This window comes from Eumetopias jubatus, unplaced genomic scaffold, assembly GCF_037043125.1.
Source record: "Eumetopias jubatus isolate StellerSeaLion01/CBP00866 unplaced genomic scaffold, mEumJub1_p1.0 scaffold_13, whole genome shotgun sequence".
Lineage (NCBI taxonomy): Eukaryota > Metazoa > Chordata > Mammalia > Carnivora > Otariidae > Eumetopias > Eumetopias jubatus.
The window spans coordinates 5,779,450-5,800,293 of NW_028274819.1; the positions used below are offsets into that span (position 1 = coordinate 5,779,450).

General features: G+C 54.4%; 1 protein-coding gene across 3 annotated transcripts in view; it reads left to right on the forward strand.

Annotated features, from left to right (window-relative positions):
• PC (pyruvate carboxylase) overlaps positions 1 to 20,844 on the forward strand; it is a 98,953-nt gene that overhangs the window by 60,266 nt on the left and 17,843 nt on the right. For all 3 annotated transcript variants that reach the window (XM_028118097.2, XM_028118100.2, XM_028118098.2), the window contains 7 exons: positions 15,351 to 15,486; positions 15,643 to 15,827; positions 16,039 to 16,204; positions 16,331 to 16,476; positions 16,637 to 16,754; positions 17,051 to 17,202; positions 18,705 to 18,823. In XM_028118097.2, the coding sequence (XP_027973898.1) occupies positions 15,351 to 15,486; positions 15,643 to 15,827; positions 16,039 to 16,204; positions 16,331 to 16,476; positions 16,637 to 16,754; positions 17,051 to 17,202; positions 18,705 to 18,823 (1,022 nt within the window). The remainder of the gene's footprint in view (positions 1 to 15,350; positions 15,487 to 15,642; positions 15,828 to 16,038; positions 16,205 to 16,330; positions 16,477 to 16,636; positions 16,755 to 17,050; positions 17,203 to 18,704; positions 18,824 to 20,844) is intronic.

Consider the following 20,844-nt stretch of genomic DNA (forward strand, 5'->3'; position numbering starts at 1 on the left):
CTAGGGTGTGTTCATAGAAATGAAAGGCAGGAGGACATGAAGGCTTTAAGAGAACTGACAGGCCTCCTTGGCCAGATGGTGGGTAAGGGGGAAGGAAGAACTGAAGATGACCCCCAAACTGAAGCCCTAGTCCCTGGGGAGATGGAAGACAGGAAGAAGTGTTGGATTTGGGTTTTGGGGTGTATATCATTTGGGGGAGCAGGAGGAGGGTGAGGAGGAAGGGGGTAAGTTCTGTTACAGAATAGACATTTGACATGTGCATCCAACAGCTATTATTTTAAAGATATTTATTTATTTATTAAAGATTTTATTTATTTGACAGACACAGCGAGAGAGGGAACACAAGCAGGGGGAGTGGGAGAGGGAGAAGCAGGCTTCCGCGGAGCAGGGAGCCCGATGCGGGGCTCGATCCCAGGACCCCGAGATCATGACCCAAGCCGAAGGCAGACGCTCAACCATCTGAGCCACCCAGGCGCCCTCCAACAGCTATTATTTTAAAATCCTCACACTTCAACCTGCAAATGCCTGTGTTGGTCGGGGGCGGGGGGGGGGGGGGGGTCGGCAAGACAAAGTGTCAAGGATACGAACAAAGAAATCAGTCCCTTAGAAAACAAAAGAATAATTATCATGTTGTTAAATGAGATTATCCAAAGAATCTTTAGTTTGATATTCTCACAGGTTAATTGGTGTTGCGGAATGGCTTCTGAGCTGCCTTAAGACATGGAGAGAGTGCCAAATTTATTTCTTCCTTAGCTCACCCCCATGTTTTAACTGAATTAAGCACTTGTACAACAGGCTTTTACAAAAAAAACCAGAGGCCTCTTTACTGGGTTCTGTAGCCAAAAGAGAAAATGGAGAAGGGGTGCACCCAGACACACACACACACACACACACACACACACACACACAGCCAAAAGAGAAAATGGAGAAGGGGTGCACCCAGACACACACACACACACACACACACACACACACACACACACACACACAGCCAAAAGAGAAAATGGAGAAGGGGTGCACCCAGAGACACACACACACACACACACACACACACACACACACACACACACCCCTCATCTCTGCGTCAAGGTGGGCTGCTCGGGCCATCTGGTGCTCCTTCGGCGGCTGTCCAGGAGGTGAGGAAAGGGCCCTGATTGCTGAGTTTGCCAATTTCTGTGGCATACATCTGCCCACTGTGGCCAAGTGTAGGCCCCCAGTGTGATGCCACTGAGCACGGAGTTGGACAGAAGCAGAGTCAGGGAGCCAGTGGGAGTGAGCAGGAGTGAGCCGCATCCTCATGGTGGGTCCTTGGTGACATGATACGGCTGGGCAGATGGACCCTGTTTCTTAGGCTGTCTTGTTGGGGTCGAGGCGTGTTTCAGTGTCCTCGCAATAAACAGAGTGCTTCATGGCACAGCCCCAGCCCCGACTGGGCCTCGGCTGTCCTCTGGCTCTCCCTTCACAGCCCTTCCCCTGCCACCTCTGTCCATCAGAAACAGGGCCAGCCCCGAGGTGCAACTTCTAATTCTAGAAGCTGACAGTTATAATAAAGGCTGCTTCTGTGCCAAGGCACTAATCTGAGGGCTTCACAAGCATTAACTCGTTTGGTCTTTGTAACAACCCTACGTGCCTGTGCCGTTGCTGCAAGTCACTATGATGAAGAAATTGATGGTCAGAGGTTAAGCAACTTGCCCAGAGTCAGTGGGCTTGGTTGGAGCCCTGATCTGAACCCAGGCAGTGGGACCCCGGGATCTTAACCAGTGTTATCCCCATCCTCTGTGCCAGCATCTGAGAATTCTCTTTACATATTTCTTTCCTCCTCACACCCAGTTGGCCCTCAGCACTGCTGGCTTGTTGGGGTAAAATACAGATAAAATACAGGATGCCTAGTTAAATTTAATTTTCGGATAAACAACAAATAATTTTGTAATATGCCCCAAATAGTGCATGGGATATACTCACACTTTGAAAAAAATGTTATTTATCTGAAAATCAGATTTTGACTGAATAGCAGCCCTCAGGTAGTTTTATGTTGGTTGAGAACAGAGTCGGGAGCGTGGGAGGAGACTGAAGTGAGCGGTCTTGCTGCTCGTGGTTCTCCGGCCAGGTTGTGCTGAGGGCTACAGGTCTCTGATCCACACTATGCTGTAAAGTAAAACATACTTAATATCTAAACTCCAAACATGTTTAACTTTTGCTTTTGGTCCTCTAAAGAAAGAATATTAAAACAGCATTTTGTAGGAACATGCCAGAACACAGGTAGGAAACTGCTTTCTTCCCCATTCTCCAAGGATAATCACAACAGAAATTGAAGAAGTCTCATACAACCGGTCGAACATTTTCCTATTCCAAAAGAGTCACTTGACCTAAACCGACTCATTCAGAAAACTGTCTGAATTCTTTTAAAACCCCCTCAGAGGGAAATGCCACTGTTCTGTCTAATCTGTATCTTTTGCTGATCTGACTGACCAGACAGTTTTTCTTAAAGTTAAATATCAGTCATCTCTGATGCAGCTTGGACTCATTATTCCTGGTTCTTGGAACAGCTGCTGCTAACAAGGAGTTTGGATGTGAACAGGATGCCCTGCCATCTGCAGATTTATCTTCCTTGGGCTGCTGCTCTTCCGGTTGTGCCTCCTGGAATGAGATGTCTGGGCTTCTCAGCCCGGAGAGCCACCGTGCAAGAGCTACTGGTCATTTCAGGCCTTGGCCCAGTCAGTGCATCAGGTGACAGTGGGTCCCAGCCAGCTACATATTATAGCTGCCTGTGGCTGGGCACTGGCATATTTCCCCTGGGGCTGTCCCAGCAAATGTAGGTGCTTTGGTCTCAGAGGAGGGAGGTGTTCTCTATCAACTTCATGGTCAGTCTTTCACCTGTACCAGGGAGACCTGCCCTGGGCTTGCTCCATCTCTTACTGCCTTCCCCACTTCCTCTTCCTCTGCTCTTCCTAGGACTTACTAACTACTCCGTCATGCAGGAAGATGCCTGCCATGTATATAATGGAGCATGGTTCATATCTAGAATACATAAAGACTTACTACAATTCAGTAATAAAAAGACAACCAGTCCAGTAGAAAAAGGGGCAAATAATATGAACAGGCGATTCATAAAAGAGAAAACCTAAAAATAATCTCAACAATTCTGAGAAAATATCCAGGTTTACTAATAATCAGAGAAACGATTTTCTACCCATGGGATTGACAAAAATCAAAGTCTGATGAAGAGTTGCAGAGATGTAGGGAAATAGAAATTTCTGTTGTGCTTCTGGTGGCTGCATCAGTTATTGGGACAACTGCTTTAGAGAGCTACTTGGCAGTATTGACGTTTAAAATGTGCCTGCCGCGGGCACCTGGGTGGCCGTCAGTTGACTTTCTGAGTCTTGATTTCAGCTCAGGCCATGATCTCAGGGTCGTGAGATTGAGCCCAGCGTCAGGCTCTGCCCTGAGTGTGGGCCCGCTTGGGATTCTCTCTCTGCCTCTGCCTCTGCCCTCCTCCCCACTTGTGCACACGCACACACTCGCTAAAAAAAAAAAAAAAAAAAAAAAAGGTAAAATGTGCCTGCCATCTGAGGCAGCAGTTCCAATTCTATGTGTAGGCCCTGGAGAAGTTCCTGTACATTTTGTATACGGGTTCAAGGTTATTCATTTTTTAACATTTTAATTGAGATTATTATGGTTGTTTCCAAACATCCATAAAAATGGAGCAAATAGTACAATGAATTTCATGTACCTGTCCCCCAGTTTCAACAATGATCCATTTGCCAATCTATACATCACAGTTTTTAATAGCTAAGATTTGGAGACAACCTCTGGTCTGTGTCCCTCATTTGAGCATGGATGAGCTGTAGTACGTACACTATTACACAGCCATTAAAATCAATGAGCTATAGCGACTTGTATCAGTGTGGATAGATTCCAAATATGTTGGGTAAAAAAAGTGAGTTAAAAAATGACAGTATTTCGTTTATGGAAAAATTGAAACACAAGTGTATGTTCTGGGTACATATCTATCTAATCAGTGTAAAATCCACGAAGGGGGAGCACCCCGAGGGACTGGCTTGTGGTAGCCCCTGGGGATCAGGGGAGGAGGAAAGGGGTGGGGGATGGGATTGGAATAAGAGCAAGAAAAATTGCAGCTGTTTGTTGAGTTGCTTTTCCTTTTGTTAACTTTAACTGTAATTTTATCAAAATAATATATGTGGACACTTGGGGAAGTCAAATTGTGTCAGGAGGCCCTATAAAAACTCCCATCAGTCCCCTGCCCAACCTGCCCTCCCTGATTGTCTCTCCAGAGGCAAACACGTTACTCCTAGCTGCTGACACCCCTGTTTGCACAGGGCCTTTGACTCTGTCTGCTGGGCTCTGCTGTGGAAGACTTCGCTCCCTCCACCCCAGCCCCCGACCTGTACCACTTTCCCTGGTTAGGTAACCATTTTTGTTTAAGTATATTTTCAGTTTGTACATTATTAAAATCAAGTAAATATTCACGCTTGAGAACCCCAGGTGCATATGTGGTAACATTTTCTTGTATAACCTCTCAGTTTCCTGGAGTTACTGTTTGCCTCATTCTTCATCCCTAAATTGCAGATTGCCATCTCCTCTCCATTCTTTCAGGGGCTTCAGGCAATCTAATACTCCCTTTCTCTCCTTCTCCTGGCCTCTGCTGTAGTCCGGGCAGTGGTTCTCTGTCACCATCTTTCTGAGAGCCCCCCTCACCTCTTTCTGTGCCGGCTCCCACCTTCCTCATTTTGGTTTATTTATTCCCTCGTCTTGTTAGTGCCCCTTCATCAGGAGCTTCCCAGGCAAATGGGCTCATGGGCAGTGAGCTTGCTTTTGCTGGATGTGCCCTAAAAGGTCTTTATTTTGCGCTCCCCGCCCCCCCTCCGCCGCACTTGATTGCTAGTCTAACTGGGTGGAGAGTTCTAGGTTGGAGGACATCTTCCCTCAGAAATAGCTTCTGGCTCAGTGTCCCTGTCAAAGACCGTTACGTGACCTTCTTCTCATTCTCCTTTTTGGAAGTGTAGTAGCCTGGATAGTGGCCCCCAAAGATCTCTGGGTCCTCATCCCTGGATGCTGTAAATGGCAAAAGGGTTTTTGCAGAGGTGATGAGGGGAAGGACCTTGATTGACATGGGGAGATGACCCTGGATTATCTGGGGACCCTTTTAATGCTGTCACACGTGTCCTTGGGAGAGAGAGGTAGGAGATTACACAAGGCAGGGAAGGCCAAGTGTCCTCAGAGGCCAAGACTGGAGGGATGTGGCCACAAGCAGAGGTGTCTGGCAGGCACCTCAAGCAGGGGGCCGTGGGATAGGACACCCTCTCCCAAGACTCTGGGGGGATCATGGCCCTGCCAGCACCTTGATTTGAGCCCATGTAACTGATGCTGGACTTCTGGCCTCCAAAACGGAGAGGGAATAGATCTTTGTTGCTTTAAGCCGCCAAGTCTGTGGTGATTTGTGACGCTTGTGCCAGCAAACTCATGCAGGAAGCTGGTGGATCCCGCCCGGTCCCCTTGCCAGGTGGGACTTGCGGCATCACGCTGGCATCTCCAAACGCCCTCGCCACCGCCGCCGGAGTGCACGTCCCCGGCACCGGGACTGCTTTGTGCCAGTCTTCCTGTTCTGCTCTCTGGGCAGTGTCCTCAACTGTCTTCTCATTCTTCTATTTATTATGGTTAAAAATGTCTGCAACTCTATTTTTAATTTCCTAGAGCTCTTTCTCGTTGCCTTTAAAATAGCTGCCGCCTCTCAATGCAATAGCTTCTCTTACTTCTCCGAGATTAATTATAGTTTTTTTTTCCTAACTATCTGCTCTCCATATTACTCTTCTCCTCAGAGTTCCCTGTTTTATTCCCCATTTGTTTTGGTAAGTTCGGGGTGATCGCCTCAAACAGCTGGTGATCTTGGTTGTCCATTCATACTGAAGGCTGACGCGGACGTGGGTCGGAAAGCCTGGGTGCAGTGGGACTCGAGGGCGGCTCATCGCCGGCCTTGGAGGAGAGACTGAGGCAGTCGCTTCCCTGGCACCCGCCGGTCACTGCGGCTCTGCCCGGGGCTGGTGGCTTCCTAGAAAGGGGTCCTTGCCATGCCGCCTGCCCGTCAGCCCGGGGCCGCTTTGTGGAAGCTGAGGGGTGTGTGGCGTCCCTGTCCTGCCTGGCTGCCCTTCCCTGGTTGCCCGGGCTCTGTCTGCCACCTGCCCCCCCGCCCCGGGTGGAGCCTCTCCAGGGCCTGGGGGCCAGGGGCAGTGCCATCTGGCCTGCCTGGGTCTCACCTCCCTTGACTCTATACCCTTGCCCTTGGGGCTCAGGGAACTGGGGGGAGCGGTTGGGAGGACCCGGTGTGTGACCTGAGGGGTCTCAGGACCGAGCGGCCCTCCCGGGGGCCGTGGGTGTTGCTCTTCCTTGCTGCTCGTTACCTACACTTCTGTGTTCTTTAACTGGGCATCTCTGGGCATCACTGCCGTTCATTCCTGCTTTTCAAGCAGGAGCCATGAGCCCTCCTTACCTGTGGCCGCTATCCCTCATCTCAGAGGCACCGGCGGTACTGCTGCTGCCGTGTTCCCGGGTTCTCGTTGTCTCTGGCCTACATTAGAACATCTTCCTCATTTGTCTTCCACCTTCTAGTCTTTCCTCCTCCCATCCAGCTTCCTCAGAACGGCCGGAGGGATCCCGCCACACTGCAGGTCTCTTCTCCCCTGCCTGGTTTCTTGGCTGGCACCTCCCAACCCCGGGGATATGGTCCTTGTCCCTTGCTGTGCTTGCAAGCTCCCGACCTGGCATCAGAGTCCGGGTGCCGGCCCTTGACCTCCTCCTGAGCACCTTCACTCCTGCCTCTGGCCTCAGTGCACAGCCACTACTAGGCTGTTCCCTCCTTTGCCTTTGCTCCAGCTGCCCCATGCCTGAACCGCCTCCCCCTTCTCCTCGTCCTTGAAGATTCGGCCCTGGTGTCCTTCAGGAGGTCGTCCTGCTGCCTGCCCGCTCTCCGTGCAGCTGCGTGCTCGTGCTGGCTGGCGCTGCTCATGGTCGCTGCCTCCCACTCGGCCTTCCCTGGAGGGGACACTGACCACAATCCTAAATAGCTCCGTACTCTGAAGGCCCTGCTGTGGCCTGGGTCAGCCTGAGCAGGTGAAAGAAGGGGACATTTTTACCAACCTGTGTCCACCCCAGTCCTGGTCCTTGGTTTTAGGGTCTCAGTAGGTTCTGGTCATCAGTGGAGAACCTGGGTCTGCTTGTTTCCTAGGGCTGCCATAGCAAAGTCCCCGAAACTCATAACAGATTTATTATCTCACACTTCTGGAGGCCAGAAGTCTAAAATCAAGGTGTCGGCAGGGCCTTGCTTCCTCCAAAAGCTGTAGGGGAGGGTCCTTCCTTATCTCCTAACTTCTGGTACTTTCCAGCAAGCCTTCTAGATGAGTCTTTCTGGACACATGGCCATCTTCTCCCTGTGTGTCTTCACAGGATCTGCCCTCTGTGTTTGTCTTTCTCTGGTTCCAAATTTCCCCTTTTTTATAAGGACATCAAGCATATTGTATTAGGGCCCACCCTAAGGGCCACATTTTCACTGAATACCCCCTGCAGTTCCAACCAAGGTCACATTCTGAGGCCCTGGGGTTTGGGGCTTCCATAGGCCTCCTTGGGGAACACGATTCAGCCCATACACTGGCATCTACTTTCCTGTCACCCTGGGACTGGGATGAACTGGGTGAACAAGTGGGGAGGGTGTCCTCCATGACTTTTCAGCGGGGGGTGGTGTGCCGTGAAGGGGTCAGGGAGCTTCCTGGCCCACTCGTGTGCCTGCTGCATTCTGGGGTCTGTCTCCCTGCACAGCCACTGTCCAGAATGGAGGCTTTAGTGCCGGTCGCCTTGCTCAGCCCTCCTGGTTCCCATCTTCTGTTTGGGAGGGGCTTTTTGCTGACCTTGCCCTTTCAGCTAACTTCCTTGTTAACACTTTGGGCTCTAATCTGTGTGTCGGGGCACTTGTATGTCCCACTAACTTGTGTGTGCTGCTCCTAGGAGGGGCTGTGACTCTTTGTCTCAGCGTTCCATAATATTTCTGGAAACTCATGTGATCTGAAGGATTCGTTCATTTGTTTGTTCATTAATTCATTCCCCAGACATTTAATCACGGTGTCAGGCACAGTACAGAGGACAAGGGAGACAGTGAAGGACAAAATAAACCGAGGATCCTGTCACCAAGGTCCTCCCAGTGTCTCGTGAGATGGGTCAGCGAATCGTTATAACATTAAGTGCTCCTTCCCGAGGACAGATGTGACCTCACAGACATCCTCCATAGACAGGAAGACAGTGGGGTGTGGCAAGGACAGTGACAGAGCTTTTCCAGGGAGGGTGTGGAGCTCGCTGAGGAGGTGTGATGTCCAGGAATGCCTTCTGAGTGAGTCCTAAAGGATGTGGAGCTGTCAGGGCCAATGGCCTTCTGATGCTCTGGTACCTGGGCAGGCGTGTGCAGGTTGGCAGTAGCTCTCCTTTTGCACCAGGGGGCAGTGTTCGACCTGCCAGTCTCCCCTGCCCCCGAAAGAGGCTGGGTCAAGGCAGCCCCTGCTATGCCAGTTGCCCCCCGCCTCATCCCTGTCCTTCCCTTACACTGCCCTGCAGGCCCAGAGCCCTGGCTCGCCTCCTTTCTTGAAGCCTGTTCCACGCCCCTGCCTACATATCCCGGCAGCCCACGCAGCACCATTTGTCCCAGTGTGGCTGCCCCACCCTCTTCCCCTGTCCCTGCAGACTTAAATCAGGGGCTTGTGGGGCCTTGCTGGCGTGGCTCTGAACCGTGGAGGCCACTCACGGTAGCAGCCGGCTGAGCTGCCCCGGGCCACGTGCCGTTTCCTCTCCCGTCTCTGACTTTGGTATTCTCACTCTCCTTTCTTCTTGTCTGTCACCTTCCCTGCTTTTGTGTCCTCTCTTCAGCTCCCCCTACCCAGACCTCTCAGCCTTAGTCAAGCCTCTCTTGGGCGCTTTGATACCGGCTGAGTTCTTTCCTTTCATCTGTCCCTGCCGGCCACCAGCCCTGGGGCCCCTGTTGGACACGGTTAGGACAGCGCAGAGCTGCCTGGAGAGAAAGCTCCCCCGGAGCGGCCCCATCCATCAGAGGCTCGCTTCTGCCACGGCTGGAGTCCTCTGCCAAGAGCTCCTTCCCTCTGCTTTTGACCTGCTTTTGCTGGCACTGCTGGGGCCAGCTGGGGGCCGGGGCTGGAGCCTGGTGGGGGTGCTGGTGCTGGGAGGGTTGGAGGAGCAGATGTATGGGAGTCTTGTTCGTTCATTTGGAGATCCCTGGGGCCTGTTTCTGAGTCACTCTCCCTTCTTCTCACCCCCTCTGGCTGCCCTCCTTCATGGATGTGCCGAGGGGCTTGGGAACGGGCGGCGGGGAGCCCAGACTGTGGGCTTCCAAAACCTCCATCAGCCAGGCGCCCCCGAAGCAGGGCCATGGCTTCCCCTTCCGGTGTGCCTCCTGCCCACAGCTGCCCTCCGAGGCTGTAGGAGATGCTATGTGACAGCTATTTAGGGTGGAAACTCTGGACAGATCTTTTTTTTTTTTTTTTTTTTTAAGATTTTATTTATTTATTTGAGAGAGAGACACAGCAAGAGAGGGAACACAAGCAGGGGGAGTGGGAGAGGGAGAAGCAGCCTTCCCGCGGGGCAGGGAGCCCCAACGTGGGGCTCGATCCCAGGACGCTGGGATCACGACCTGAGCCCAAGGCAGACGCTTAACAACTGAGCCACCCAGGCGCCCCTGGACAGATCCTTGAAGGAGCATTCCAGGGCCTGACGCTTGGCTACACCACGAAGGTGGCAGCCTTACGCTGGTCCCAGCAGGGCTCCTCTGGCTGAGAGCACACCCACCCTGAGCACAGTGGCTGTATTGTGTGGACAAAAATGTGGACGACAATGCCCTGATAGCAGAATTTTGTGCTGCTCCTGGTTGCAAGAGGCAGCCTGGGAGATGTAGTTTAGGTCCGAAGTGGTGGTACTTCTAGTGACATTTTGATGACTTATTGGACAAATTGAAGCTGCCCTAGCTTACTGGGGACACATGATTGCTGGCACTGTTGGCCTGCTCCCTGGTGGGACCTGCAGAGGCCACTGGTGGCCCTGCTGGAAGTTCAGGCCAGTGACAGGGTTTTTATCAGGAGTGGGGTTTTTGGGGTTTGGGTTTCCAAGCGCCCGTCATGCTGTGCTTTCCGTGAAAGCCACAACTTACTCCTTTAGTTGGTGAAGACTCCCATGTGCCCTGATGGATCAGAGCTCCCACTCTGGAGGGCGGCATACACACTGGGCTCAAAACCAGCCCTGCTGGGTAGCCTGGGTGTGGTTCCTTCTCTGTACAAGGGTGTGGTGAGGAAAGGTAAGAGTTGCCTGAGTTAGTACTTGCAGAACATCCCGGCAGAACAACCGTACCTGGTGAAGAGGAAAGGCGCTGCTCGGTGTGCGGTCGGCACAGGTCCCCACCTGCCGGCACCGGCCTGGTGCATAGGCAGAGATTGGAGAGTGCTGCGTGTCCTCCAAGCCAAGCGGACGGGCCGTCAGGACTGGGCAGAAGGCGTCCCGACCTTTCCCCTCCCTCCTTCCACAGGTTGTTGTAGGCACCTTCCTGACTTGTTACCACTGCCTTCTCGAAGGAGAGCGCTGAGCTTATTGATCCAGTGTTGGAGGAGAAATCGAAGCTCGGAGAGAAGTAGGAAGTGTGGAGTCGGGCTGAGAGGCAGCGGGGGAGAAAGTGGGTGTTGCAGACACTCCCTGCCTCGATGTGCCTCCCCTTGCGGGCAAGGCGCTGTTTACACGGCCCAAGTGAGAGTCAAAGCCGTCTTACTCCCTGTCTCTAATGCACACCCCGAGGCCAAGGAAAGGGATCTGTCAGCTGGCATTTGCAAAAAATAGCAAACAGGCCTCTCTGGGACGGTCAGCTCTCTGGAGAGGAAACCAGGGTAAGGGATCTGCGGGTGATGGTTGTTGCTTTTCTCTTACGGCTTCTCTCCCCATCGTTGAGGTCAGGGAAGATGTTTGCTCATGTGCATCCCCAGTGTGGAGCAAGGCGACATGGTGTGCCTGGGGCGGGTAACCAGGGGCTTTGCTGTGCTCGGGCAGCATCCGAGTGAGGAGATCCAGCCGGCGAGGCTGTCCTGTCCGGGAGAGCAGCCTCCCCGGCCCAAGGGTTCCAGGGCTTTCCAAGATGCCAGGTTTGGTTAACGAGGCCCTTGGAGTTTTTAAGGGAGATTCTTAGCCAAACTGTCCATGAGTTTGAGGATTTCTTAGTTACCATCCACCCACCGAAAACCCACGGTGGGAGCCTGGCCCCAGCCCCACGCCACTCACCTGTGACCAGCACCTGTGGGTGTTCTCTGCCCTGGTGTGAGGATGACAAGGCTGCCACCTGGAACAGCGCCAGAGGGAAGGCCGGCACTCTGGAGGCTGTTTTTGGGAAACTGCCAGTGTGAGGTGAGGCTGGCACTCAGGTCACTCCACGATGCCAGGGCTTGATCTCTGAGCAAGGGACCCCATTTAATGCCAGAGGCAGCCCCTCTAGGAGGGCTGTGGGAAGGGAGTCTGGTGCCCGGCAGCCTCCCCATTGCCCTCCGCTCCCACCCAGGGGCTCTGCTTCTACTGGTGGGTCTGGCCAGGTGCCTCCGACAGTGAAGCTTCCTGCCTCCATCCCAGCCCCCCGCCCCAAGCACTACACAGGGGCCTCTCCTCCCTTCCAGGTTGGGAGAGGGGGCGAGATTCAGGGAGCAGTGGAATCTGCCCACTCAGCACCTCCCTTTGGTCCATCCCAGAGCCCACAAGCTCAACATACCCAGAGTGGACTCATCACATACGACCCACGAATGTCCTGCTTTCCGGAGGAAGAGGGTTCTGTGAGGCAGCCCACCTCTGTCCTTCAGGTGTCCCCCAGCTGTAGTTGATTCTGGAAAGGCCTCAGGAGGCACCAGGCAACTGACCGGCCACCCCTGGGTTTCAGGTCTAGGAGGAAAGTAGGATTTGACAAGGGAAGAGGCTGGGTGCTGAGCTAGCGAAGTTCTAAGAAGGGTGGACATGTTCTGGGAATGAGAGGACATTTTACTTCATCCCTGGTCCTTCTGTCCCGAGGAGCCTAGCATTGGTGGTGGCGGGATGAGGCTGGGGAGTGGGGTCAGGGTTGTGTGTGACTCTGCTATGAATGGAGCTGCCGGGCTCCGTCTAGGCTCTGAGGAGCAGCATGACCTGTGTCCTCTGTCATGCACATGAGCCCCTCCCTGCTAGCCTCCCCAGACCCCTCTCTGCCCGTGCACTGATGTTTCTGTGCCTTTAACCTCAAGTGGCAGCAGGTCCTAAATCAGTCCTGGCTGTCTGCTCTCCCTGTGCCGGCTGGTATCCTGCCTCAGATCATCTCCCTTACAATCTTTCCTCATCCCAGGGGGTCAGGGGAGCCAGCTTCCAGCTGTGAATCACCTGCTGCCTTCATGACCCAACCTCCCTGCCTCTTCTGGCTCCGGGCCCCGAGCCACTGCAGGCACCCCTTCCCCCGATTTCAGTCTTGGCCGCCACGCAGGCTTCCAGCGCTCTGGTGCCCGAGACCTTTGTATCCCAGTACCAGTGGCCTCAGGCGGAGCAGCCACTGGCCCACGACGTCCCTGGGCAGAAGTGGCTGTGGGCGCCTGGCTGGTGCAGGGTGAGTGCTGCAGGATGGGTGCTCCACGACATCCCGGGTGCGGGTCCCACTGAGCAGGGCTGGGCACGCTGGGGTGGTGACCTGGTGCTGTGGAGTGGGCGCAGGAGCGTGGGTTGTGTGGGGCTGCATGGAGATGGAGCTCCTTCTTGCTCCTTTGCTCTTCTGGGAGGAAAGTGCTAGTGACCCATCAATCCTCCACGCTCAGGGCATGGGCTCCTTGATCCTCAGAATGACCCGCCGAGGTTGGGGGTTGTGGTGCCCAGTTTCACAGACAAGGAGATGAAGCCTCAGGTCCCCGGATCTCACAGCTCGGGGAGGCCCGGCTGGGGGCAGACCCAGGCCTGTGGACTGCAGGCATGCATGCTGGGCCACCAGCAGCTGGACGAGGCTGCTCTCTGTGCCCCTTTCCCCACTGCTCTGGCTTCGGGGAGAGGGCCCTGATCTTTTCTCTCTGTGAACTTCTGCCTGGCTCTCTCCTGCACCCCAGGGCCTGATCTGCTTGGACATGGATTTAGGGGCATTTGGAGGCTGACGCCCCGGCCCAGAGCCCAGCTCTTGCTGTGTAAGGTGGTATCACTGGGGAAGGCCGGGCTGCAGGGTCTGTGAGAATCAGACTTGGGAGTGTGTGTGGTGGTGGTGGTGGCGGGGGGGGGGCGCTCTGAGGCCTGCGTGGGTATTTCAGGCTCCCTCTTTTCCTCACTGTGAGCTGAGAGGCACTTGGTGCCTACCCTCTGCACAGCCTCCAGAGATCCCTTTCTGTATCTGGAAAAAGCAGGGAGTGTGAGGGGGTGTTCATACACAGGATGACGGGGTAAGTGCCTGAGGGGTAGCAGGAGCAAACCCACCCAGGTGGGAGAAAAAATTGGGCCTCCCTGGAAATAGTTGAAACTTCTGGAGGTTTGAGAATCTTGGTGCCACTGGCCCAGGCTGTGAGGCTGCTCACCTGTAGACAGGTAAAGAAGACCCGGAGCTGGCTCACCTGGGGCAAGAGTGAGGAAGGTGAGGTGGCCCCACTGTGTGTGTGGGGAGGGGGCCCAGCCTCACTGTTGTTTCACAGGATATATGGGAGTCCTTCACCTCCCCCAGGGAGACGATTCAGACGTTCCACTTAGCTTTTTTCCGCAAAGATCTTCCGATCCCTTCCATATATGTCTCCATTGTGCTAATTGTAAATGACATCCCCAGTGGAGAAGATATAGACTGTATGGAGAAGCATAAAAAAGGAAAAGAACAACACTGCACCAATTCTAGAACATGGGAGTGAGTGACATGCTGTCTGACAGAGCTTCTTCTAGTTATTTTCCTTGCCTAAAAAAAGCTTCATGAAATCATATTATTTACTGTTTTAATTTCCGTAGCATTACGTTGTATCACAAGCATTCCCCTTGTCATTTAGAGCTGTGCAAACAAGCATTTTTAATGGTTACATAACGTCTGTATAGACGCCCTAGCGTTGGATCTTTAAGTGGCTTCTAAGTATTTGCTGTTGTAAATAATGCTGTTTTGAACATCTTTCTGCATCCGTCTTGGTTCCCATTTTAGACTATTTCCTTGGGTTAGATTGCTAGAATGGTAACCACAGGGCCAAGGGGCATAAATATTTCAAAGGCTCTTGATAGAATTTCCAGGGTACTTTCCAGAGAGCTGCCCTGGTATCCCAACCTCACCTTGTGGGTCTGTCTCCCATAGGCCTTACGGACACTAAATCTGGTTGTTTTACAACACTGTTGCTAATTTAATAGGCAAAGTGTCACCTCACTGTTCTCTCTTGTCTGTGGTGAAACTGCTAATGGGTTCTTAACCACTCCTAGTTACTGCTCTGTTTCTGAGCGTGTCCTAAAGGAGCGCTTTGCTTCTTCTTGACTTAACCCTATGTGGTAGTTTGGACTCTTTCTGCGGGGCCTTGTCCCCGCCACAGAGCTGCCTGTGGCCCCGCGCAGAGCAGGCTTTTGGTGCCCAGGACGAGGTGAGGTGGGTGCTCTCTGGTGTGTGTGCCATTGTCGTCTGCCAGCGCGGTGGGCTCCAGTGGCTCCCCCAGGAAAGCGTGCCCTTCCCAGTGGGCTGGTTACCTGAAGCAGATCTCAGGGGATCAGGCTGCTAGTGGATCTGTGAGGGGGAGATCACGGGGTGATATCTGGAGTTCAGCGCACCTCAAGTGGCCGTCAGTAGAGAAGGAAGCTTCTACTACTGTGTGAAGAAGTCGTGCTCCTGAAGTCTGAGCAGAGGCTTTCTTCCTGAGACAGCACATTGATACAGGTTGGCTCCTTGAGAGATCTGTCGTTACCCTCTTTGCCTGGCCAGGTGGAACCCCAATGGAGGGACACAGGGGCCAGGGTAGCACAGGGAGGTTCTAAAACCCAGGCTGCTGGGCCCCGGAGAGGGCACCGAAGGGGACTCTGACGAACGCACATTGAGGGCACGCGGGATTGCTTTAAGAGCTTGAAGTGTTTTGAAAGTTATTAGAGCGCTAGGATGAGCTTGGATTCTGTTTGGGTTTGACTTTGCTCCCTTCCCTACAGGCAATCAGTACCCCAGGGATTATTGGGCTTGGCCAGGGATTGAGGGTGAGCCTGCTGGCTTTCGTGTGGGGCACTAAGGGGCAGTGGGGGAGGGGGCCTGGGGCAGGACCCTCACTCTTCCTGAGGGGAACCCTTTTTGCCGAATCTGCTCTAACCTGGCTCTGACTTGCCAGATGCTGAAGTTCCAAACCGTTCGTGGGGGCCTGAGGTTCCTGCGTGTCCGCCAAGCCTCCACTGCCCCCGCTGCCTCCCCAAATGTCCGGCGCCTGGAGTACAAGCCCATCAAGAAAGTCATGGTAGCCAATAGAGGTGAGTGCCCTTAGGGCCAGCGAGAGGAACCACGTGTCCAGCCCAGCCTTAGCATTCCTATTCTGCCCTTGCCCTGCGTACCAGCTCCCTGCCCCGCTTCTGCTTCTGTAAGGACCCAGGAATCTAACATCTTGTCCATTGCCCCCTCCCTCCAAGGTGAGATTGCCATCCGCGTATTCCGGGCCTGCACGGAGCTAGGTATCCGCACTGTGGCTGTCTACTCGGAGCAGGACACAGGCCAGATGCACCGGCAGAAAGCAGACGAAGCCTACCTCATCGGCCGCGGCCTCGCCCCGGTGCAGGCCTATCTGCACATCCCAGACATCATCAAGGTGGCCAAGGTGAGCAGGGCGGGGCCTGGGTGCTATGCCTGGCCTCTAGGCCAGCCGCAGTAAGTGTCTGTGAATAGGGGAAGGAAGGAAGGAATGAATGAATGAACGAACGAACGAACCAAGTGCGGTGGGGGGAGGCACACGGGCCACGGGGTTGGCTCTGGGCCTGTGTGAAGGAATTGGAGAGCTGCTGCACTCCTCTCACTGCTCCTGCCCCCAGGAGAACAACGTGGATGCAGTGCACCCTGGCTACGGGTTCCTGTCGGAGCGAGCGGACTTTGCCCAAGCCTGCCAGGATGCCGGTGTCCGCTTCATTGGGCCGAGCCCCGAGGTGGTCCGCAAGATGGGAGATAAGGTGGAGGCCCGGGCCATTGCCATTGCTGCAGGTATGTGTGGCTGACAGGCCACCAGGGGCCGCACGGCTCAGGAGGGGCCGTCTGAGGAGGGGGCTGGCGGGTTTGGGCAGGGGTTCCAGCCTGTTACAGAGGACCCACGTGCCTGTCTCCCAACAGGTGTCCCTGTGGTCCCTGGCACAGATGCCCCCATCACCTCCCTGCACGAGGCCCATGAGTTCTCCAACACCTACGGCTTCCCCATTATCTTCAAGGCCGCCTGTGGGGGCGGGGGGCGTGGCATGAGGGTCGTGCACAGCTATGAGGTGAGCAGAAGCCCAGGGCTGGGGAGCAGAGCAGGGAGTCCAGCTGGACTGTGAGGCCACCCACAGAGCGGGCCCTGGGGTTCCGAGAGTGGGTGGGGTCCTGCAGAGGGTGGGACAGAGCTGTAGGGTCCAGCGTCTGCCCCGCTTGCCTGCCGCGCAGGAGCTGGAGGAAAGCCACAACCGGGCCTACTCGGAGGCTCTGGCCGCCTTTGGGGACGGAGCGCTGTTTGTGGAGAAGTTCATCGAGAAGCCGCGCCACATCGAGGTGCAGATCCTGGGTGAGTGGGAGCGTCCACGGGGCCACAGCCCAAGGCAGGAGCCAAGCAGGCCTGCTCTCTCTGGGCTCACAGCAGCTGGTCTCCAGGAGCTGTCCCTCAGGGAGACCCTCCCCCAGGAAGGCGGGCTGTGGAGGCTGGACTGGTCAGGGCCCGGGCCCTAGTGGCGGTGGTTTCTCGGCTCGCCGCCCCAACTGCTGGGAGCTGGCACGGATCGGCCCTAGTAGTTGTGTGGGGGTTGGTGGGTATTCGGGAAGTGTTTAGATCCCTGGAGAAGCTGAGTTTCCCTTTCACTTTAGGAGACCAGTACGGGAACATTCTGCACCTGTATGAGCGAGACTGTTCCATCCAGCGGCGGCACCAGAAAGTGGTCGAGATCGCCCCTGCCGCCCACCTGGACCCCCAGCTTCAGACGCGGCTCACCAGTGACTCTGTCAAACTTGCTAAGCAGGTGAAGGGCAGGGGGCTTTGGGGATAGTCTCCCAGGTGGAGATAAGGAGCCTGTTCCTAGAGGCTCCCTCTGAGCTCCTGCTGGCTTAGGCCTCATGCCAGGGGTCCTGTCCGGATGGGGACGGTCTGCTAGGGAGCAGGGAGGCCCAGAGTGACTGGCTCTGGGAGGGTGGGGTAGGGACCGTCTGGGAGGAGAAAAGGCTGACACGGGCTCCTTGGGATCCTCGCTGTGTGAGAGCAGAGGTTCCAGGCCCAGAGCCCAAGCCTGGAGTCCAGAAAGGCTGAGAAGAGGGAGGGAAGGAGGCCGCTGGCCACTCCCTCTCCACAGATGGAGCTTCTGCGTGGCACTGACTAATCACTGGAACAAAAGGAATGAGATCCAGTGGATTCTGGCAAGATTAAGAAACATTATTAAGGCATTTCTTCTCATTCATTCTCGACCGTCCCCTGCATCACATCTGTTGTCCCCCATTGAATCCTCAGGTCCTCCTCTGCCAGTCTTCGCTCTCCTGGGCATGGAGGCGGGAGATGGCATACTGGCTCCCCCAGCAGTGACCTGCCCCCCAGGCCTGTAGCAGGGGTCCCGCTGTCTGTTCTTTGTTCAGAAGAGAGCCCACCCCCTCTCAGAGTCCAGGCATCCTGCCCCCACCCCTGCCTCCCCTTCCCGGGGCCCCGAGGGAGAGCATCTGCTCAGATCTGCCTTCCGCAGCAGACGGGGTGGGCCCTGGCCCTGCTCTCCTTCCAGAGCTGTGCTCCCTCAGACCTCTCAGGCAGCACACGATTCTGTGAGCTTACCCAGCTGAAAGACAGGCTCAGCGCTCTGCAGAGAGGTTTCAGCCACAGTTAATATGAGGCTTGGTTAGGCTCCAGTTTAGAGTTGACATTTGGGTTATTTCATATGAGGAGTAATCTTACCTGGAGTTGGGTCTAATTTATTGACTTAGGCCACGTGTCACTCTATACAGATTTGAGGGAGCTAACCGAAGTCTATTTTGTGGTTCTGGTAGGACCAGAGTGAGACCGGAATGAGGGCTGAATTTTGCATTAGAATCATCACTGTTGGTTTCTTTCGGCGGACACCTCTTTGGGTCATGGCCAGAGGTGGTGATGAGTAGAGCAGAGGGGAACTTCTGAAAACCCTCTGAGAGTGAGAAGGTCCAGCAGAGGCCGGGGTAGGCATGGCTGAGAGGGTGCTGGGATGCTCTCCTCCGGGGAGAGGGTGCCGAGTCTGGGGCCCGTGGCAGCTCCTGAATCTTGCCCCAGACAAGCCGGTGCAGCCGCCAGAGGCTCGGGCGGAGTCCCGGGGAGCCGACCAGGCAAGGGCCCAGCCCACGGGCTATGTGGGCTGCCGGCACTCGCCCTGGGGCAGGGCTGGTTGTGCGGTCCATTGGGGCAGGGCATGCGGCGGTCTGTTCCTTTTGGAACAGGCCTGATGGCTGAGGCTGAGCCAGAGTGGCCTCCAGGCCCCATCAGTTGGGCCCCGCTGACACGACCGCCCCTCAGGTGGGTTACGAGAATGCGGGCACGGTGGAGTTCCTGGTGGACAGACACGGCAAGCACTACTTCATCGAGGTCAACTCCCGCCTGCAGGTGGAGCACACTGTCACGGAGGAGATCACCGAGTGAGTGGGGCGGGTGCGGTGGGGGCGGCAGCCTCCGGGAAGGGGCAGCTTCCAGGTTTCTGGTAAAATCCACGTCAGCGGCTCCTGGGGAGCTCAGCGCATCTCCACTGTGCTAGAGAGTGGAGATGCGCTTTCTGCTTACTTTCTACAAAAATTATTATTGGAAAAGCATTACATGTGGGGCGCCTGGGTGGCTCAGTGGGTTAAGCATCCAACTCTTGACTTCAGCACAGGTCATGATCTCAGGGTCGTGGGATAGAGCCCTGCATCTGGCTCTGTGCTGGGCATAGAGACTGCTTAAGATTCTCTCTTTATCAAAAAAAAAAAAAAAAAAAAGAAAGAAAGAAAGAAAAAGAGAAAGAAGGAAGGAAGGAGGGAAAGGAAAGGAAAATGGAAAGGAAAGCATTATATGCCTATTGTAAGAATTAAGGAGCAAATAAAAAAATTGATCAGAACCAGGATGCTGAGGCGGCTCAGGCCGGGTGTGCTGGGGGAAGGTCTCATCTCTGGGGTTTCAGATGAGGAGCCGGAGGTTCAGGGCAAGAGAGTTGCCAGCCCAGCGCAGCATCACTTATGAGTGCTCTAACTCTCCTGGTTTTGTTCCATCTTTATTTATTTTACCATATAAATAGTTTGACACAATTGAGATGTTATGTGTAGAATTCCTATTCTACTTAATTGAAAGCATCCTCCAGGCCCCTGTTCTTTCTGAAACTGTAGGTGTGTGTTTCATAACTTAGGTACATGGCCCTCCATTGCTAGACACTCAGGTCGTTTCTGGTTTTTGCAGCTCATAAGGGTGGTCAGTTACCATCTTTGTGCCTAACTCTTTCCCTTCCCCTCTGAAGAGTTCTGGGGATAGACGCTTTCCATGTGGTTACCTGAGTGAAGCCTAATCAGGTTTCCAGATTGCTTGTATCAGTTTGTTCTCCCACAAGCATTGAGTAGAGACACTTAAAAGTCTGCCCATTTGGCGCGCCTGGGTGGCTCAGTTGGTTAAGCGACTGCCTTTGGCTCAGGTCATGATCCTGGAGTCCCGGGATCGAGTCCCATATCGGGCTCCCTGCTCGGCAGGGAGTCTGCTTCTCCCTCTGACCCTCTTCCCTCTCGTGCTCTCTATCTCTCATTCTCTCTCTCTCAAATAAATAAATAAAATCTTTAAAAAAAAAATCTGCCCATTTTATAAACCATTCAGTTGTTTCAAGATCCTATTTTGAGCCATTTAAGTGTGAAGCCCTGGCTTTGGGCCGGTCCACCTCACCCTGGAACTTTTCTGACAGTTTGTTCCTCCCCCGACCCCCACCTGAGATTGAGGTTGCTGTGGGGGTGCCTGCCATTGCCCAGCAGGTGCACAGATGCTTCCAGACTCCTTGTCCTCTTGAGGTAAAGGCTGAGTTGAGGTGGACGCTCCAGCTTTGGATTCTGGCTCCATGAGACTTTGCCCGATTGCACCGCTGTAAACTTGTCAATCTCGGGCCTGCCACGAGCCTCCTGTGTTAAGGATGGAAGTCTGTGCTTGCTCAGGAGTAGGGGCTTTGTGTCAGAAAGACACAGACCAGGGTGCAGGTTCCTCCCCGGCCACTATCCACGCAAAGCTTGGGTGAGCTGCAGCCTCTCTGACCCTCAGACCCCTCCTCCTCTGATAGGAATGACAGACTCTCGGAGCATCATTGTGGAGGTCAGGCTTGAAAAGAGCACGGCCTTACGGCCGTGGCGTGTGGGTCCACCTTGTGGCGTGCGGGTCTGCCGTGGCGTGTGGGTACGCGCGGCGCACGGTAGTCATTGTCACGCTGAGGTGCTCTACAGGACACCGGGGAGAGTCTGCCAGTGCCGTTTACAGGCTGTCCCTGTCACAAGCCTCAGTGACAATACATTTAAATAACCTTGAGTTTTTTTGGTTTTTGTTTTTTTGAAACAGCTGTTCCACTTGAATCTGTCGCTGTCCTTAAGAGAATGGCAGTCAGTGAGGCTGAGCTTATAAAATCATGCACATTTGGAGAGTTTTGTGCCCTAAGGTCTCC